The sequence below is a fragment of the Mustela putorius genome, unplaced genomic scaffold, assembly GCF_011764305.1.
Source record: "Mustela putorius furo isolate JIRA1106 unplaced genomic scaffold, ASM1176430v1.1 tig00003914_pilon_pilon_pilon, whole genome shotgun sequence".
Taxonomy (NCBI): domain Eukaryota; kingdom Metazoa; phylum Chordata; class Mammalia; order Carnivora; family Mustelidae; genus Mustela; species Mustela putorius.
The window spans coordinates 2,462,239-2,467,010 of record NW_025422061.1 but is presented as its reverse complement, the minus strand read 5'-3'; the positions used below and the strand labels follow the sequence as shown (position 1 = coordinate 2,467,010).

Sequence of the window (4,772 nt, the reverse complement as noted above, 5' to 3'; positions counted from 1 at the left end):
GTATGTACTTTGGTGAGTGCTGTGAAGTGTGTAAACCTGGTGATTCACAGACCTGTACCCCTGGGGATAAAAATATATGTTTATAAAAAATAAAAAATTAATTAAAAAAATGTGTATACTGCCTAGAGCAATCTATACTTTTAATTCCATTCTGATCAAAATTCCACCGATATTTTTCAAAGAGATGGAGCAAATAATCCTAAAATTTGTATGTAATCAGAAGAGACCCCGAATTGCTATGGAAATTTTGAAAAACAAAAATAAAACGGGGGGGGGGTGTATCACGTTAACTGATTTCAAACTTTATTACAAAGCTTTGATCATCAAGACAGCATGGTACTGGCATAAGTACAGACACATAGACCAGTGGAACAGAATAGAGAGCCCAGATTTGGACCCTCAACTCTATGGTTAATTAATCTTTGACGAAATAGGAAAAATATCCAGTGGAGAAAAGACAGTCTCTTCAATAAATGGTGCTGGGAAAACTGAACAGCTATATTTAGAAGAATGAAACTCGACCATTCTCTTAAACCATACACAAAGATAAACTCAAAATGGATAGAAGACCTCAACTTGATACAGGAATCCATCAGTCGCCTAGAGGAGACCATAGGCAGTAATCTCTTCGATATCAGCCACAGCAACTTCTTTCAAGATATGTATCCAAAGGCAAAGGAAACAAAAGTGAAGATGAACTTTTGAGACTTTATTAAAAGCAAAAGCTTCTGCACAGCAAAGGAAACAGTCAAGAAAACAAAGAGGCAACCCATGGAATGGGAGAAGATACTTGCAAATGACAGTACAGACAAAAGGTTGATATCCAGGATCTATAATGAACTCCTCAAACTCAACACACACAAAACAGGCAATCACATCAAAAAATGGACAGAATTATGAACAGACACTTCTCCAATCAAGACATACAAATGACTATCAGACACATGAAAAAATGTTCATCATCACTAGCCCTCAGGGAGATTCAAATTAAAACCACATTGAGATAACACCTTACAACATTTAGAATGGCCAAAATTAACAAGTCAGGAAGTAACATGTGTTTGAGGGGATGTGGAGAAAGGGGAACCCTCTTCCACTGTTGGTGGGAATGAAAGTTGGTGCAGCCTCTTTGGAGAACAGCGTGGAGATTCCTCAAGAAACTAAAAATAGAACTTCCCTATGACCCTGCAATTGCACTCCTGGGTATTTACCCCAAAGATACAGATGTCATCAAAAGAAGGGCCATCTGTACCCCAGTGTTTATAGCAGCAATAGCCACAGTCGCCGAGCTGTGGAAAGAACCCAAATGCCCTTTAACAGATGAATGGATAAGGAAAATGTGGTTTATATACACTATTGAGTATTATGCCTTCATCAGAAAAAATGAATACCCAACTTTTGTAGCAACATGGACGGGACTGGAAGAGAGTATGCTAAGTGAAATAAGTCAAGCAGAGAGAATCAATTATCATATGGTTTCACTTATTTGTGGAGCATTACAAATAGCATGTAGGACAAGGGGTGTTAAAGAGGAGAAGGGAGTTGGGGGAAATTGGAAGGGGAGGTCAATCATGAGAGACTATGGACTCTGAAAAGCAACCTGAGGGGTTTGAAGTGTCGGGGGAGTTGGAGGTTGGGGTACCAGGTGGTGGGTATTTTAGAGGGCATGGATTGCATGGAGAATTGGGTGTGGTGAAAAAATAATGAATACTGTTATGCTGAAAATAAATAAATTAATTAAAAAAGTGATATGTAAGATTTTAAATTAACTATATGCATGATTTTCTCTTGAATAGCTATCAAAAACATTTCCATCAACTATGTACAAGGATTTAGATATTGGGAAATGTGCAATTAACAGCTCTCATAATTCTAAATACCAAGACCTTATTTAAGCTAGACTTTTTAGGAGAAGTAGAAGATTTCATGAGGAGGGTAATATAAAACTTCAGAAATGCAATGATGAGTCTACAGAGATTGAGGAGTATTGGTACACACAAGAAAGGTATTTTTTTATGTTTCTATGTTATGAGGCATATAACTTGAACACATGCTACTCCTCTTCCCTCAGTTTCTGTTCTCTGTCTGTTTAACTATATTCATGTGACTTCACATTGGTTTGAAACATTAATAGAGATGGTGCACAAAGAAGTGTCTGATATAGTGAAGGTAATATATAACTATTAATTTCTATTTTCATAAAGAGTATGTGGATAAAGCAGCAAGAAGAATAAAAGTGACAATATGGTTTTCTGCAGCCACAAATGAATTTTTTTTTAATTTAAGCTATTTGAAATGTTATATGATATTAAAATCTGGAAAAAGTGGATGTGGGATTCATCACAATGAGAACGATGCTAGTTTCATAAATTCCAACATTATTAAGAAATAATTAACCCAATAAGTAGCATCAACACATTAGGCAAAAGTTAATTTACATAAGAAGAATAAAATATCCGATTATAGAAATAGAAATATTATTTTCATCAAAAGAAACAAGATCAAGAGAACCATCTTAAACATATGAGTAATTTTATAACATCCATCATCAAACATATATTGGTCAAGTAACTGAAACTTCTGAGTAAAATGAGCATTTTCTTAAACTGCAAAATTTACTCAAAATAATTTTATATTAAAATCAAATTTTCAGGGTTGCTGGTTGGCTCAGTTTGTTAAGCAAACCAGCTCTGGATCTAAGCTTAGGTCTCAATCTCAATGTCTTGAGTTCAAGTCCCATACTGGGATCCACAATCGATGTCAAAACTACTTAAAAATTGGAAGGGGTGGTGAACCATGAGAGACTATGGAAAACTCTGAAAAACAATCTGAGGGTTTTGAAGGGGCGGGGGTTGGGAGGTTGGGTACGTGGTGGTGGGTATTATAGAGGGCACGGATTGTGTGGAGCACTGGGTGTGGTGAAAAAATAATGAATACTGTCATGCTGAAAATTAATCAATCAATAATCAATCAAATTCCCATCAGATACTGAAAAGCAAAGGCTATAAAGTGGAACAAATAAAGCATAGATGCAAAATCTATGATATTAAAAATGATATGAATGAAATGTGATGGAAGATGGAAGATGATAGTTTTGGAGGAATTAAGAACCTCATGCAAATCTCATGTATATGTAGTTCAACACAGGAGTTCAAGTAACTGAAGATGTATGAGAACTGTCATAATTTCTTTATAATTAATTATAAAGAAATTATATATAAATTGTAAATAATATATAAATTATAATTGAGATAGAAAGTGAAATAGTATAAAAGAAGATTATTTTCTATTATAAATGACAATCTGAGGGGTGCCTGAGAGGTTCAGCTCCTTAAACATCTGCCTTTGACTCAAGTCATGATCCTGGGGTCCTGGAGTCAAACCCTATATCTGGCTCCCTGCTCTGTCTGGAGTCTGCTTCTCCCACTCCCTCTGATCCTTCTCCCTGCTCGTGCTTCATCTCTCTCTCTCTCTCTCTCTGTCAAATGGAAAACAAAATAAAACAAAACAAAGCTGACAAACTGAGACCATTACTAACAAGATTCAATGATGTATTGATCTCTAATACAAATAATTCCAAATAGCTAGCTAATTGTGGAATAAAAAATAAAATGCTACTTTCTGACTTCAATTTTAGGCATCTTTCAACTAATCCACAACTTTCAACCTTCTATTAGACTTTACAAAGAGCTGATTTAATACATTTTCTCCTCAGACAGTAGAAAACATTGTCCAAGGTTGAACAGAATAGATCACAGACATGAACAAGTCAGGAAGAGAAGGCTTATCAGAGGTTGGCTTTAAATAAGCAACAGCATCTGTTAGAAAGAAAAGTACTCAAAACAATGAGGTGAGGGGAACAGGTGGAAACGGCTTTGGAATGCTTCTTTCTCATTGGGTCTTTAACACAGTGGAGAAAATCTAAACATAAGAGACCACAATGCAAATTAAACATGAAAATCCATAACAGGCCCCAATGGCCACACTGACATTAATAGTTGCATGTTCCATGGAACTAGTGAGGTTCAGCAGGTACATCACAAAATAGGTGTTGTATGTCAATGAATACACACAAATTTAAAGAGAATGTCCCAGCTGAGTACAAGATTCCAAAGGCCCCTCCACTGAGCCAGGAGACAAACACCAGCTGGACGCAGACCTCTCTGCTCGTAACACCCTCATAATGCAGAGGGCGACAGATGGCCATATAGCGGTCATAGAACGTCACAGTGAGAATGCCAATTTCAGAACCAGACATTAGTATCACAAGGAAGACCTGTAACACACACCCCAGAAAACAGATGGAGTCAGTGAAGATGATGGAGTTGAGGAAAAATTTGGGGACTGTAGCAGAAATGAGACACATATCTAAGAAGAATAAGTGTCTTAGGAAGAAGTACATTAGACTGTGGAAGCATTGGTCAAAAATTGTGAGCAAAATTATAGTTAAATTCTCCACTCTGGCCACTAGGTAAATTGGTAAGACCACAGCATATAACCTCAATAGCATCTGGCTTTCAATAAATCTCAGAAGCAAGAATTCCATTATTAGCATTTGATTCATTCTATTTTAAAAATAAAGCCAACCTATTGAATAAAGAAAAAAGTTATATTAAATAACAAAATATACTTTGGATCTTTGTTTTGGAAACATGCATATTTTACCATCATGAGATAGTTGGAAAATTTTAAATACCAAGATATCTATATTCATAGTTTACTAAGGTGTAAAAGAGCTATAAGCATAACAGTCCAATGTAACTAGACTACAT

General features: G+C 35.9%; 1 protein-coding gene across 1 annotated transcript; it reads right to left on the bottom strand.

The window, feature by feature from the left end:
* Nucleotides 1–3,673: 3,673 nt before the first annotated feature.
* On the bottom strand, nt 3,674–4,546 carry LOC123388866 (olfactory receptor 14K1). The gene is given in 5 exon segments (XM_045069237.1): nt 3,674–3,741; nt 3,744–3,825; nt 3,827–3,900; nt 3,903–4,030; nt 4,032–4,546. Coding segments are annotated over 5 exon segments (867 nt in total).
* Between the last annotated feature and the right edge of the window lie 226 nt (nt 4,547–4,772).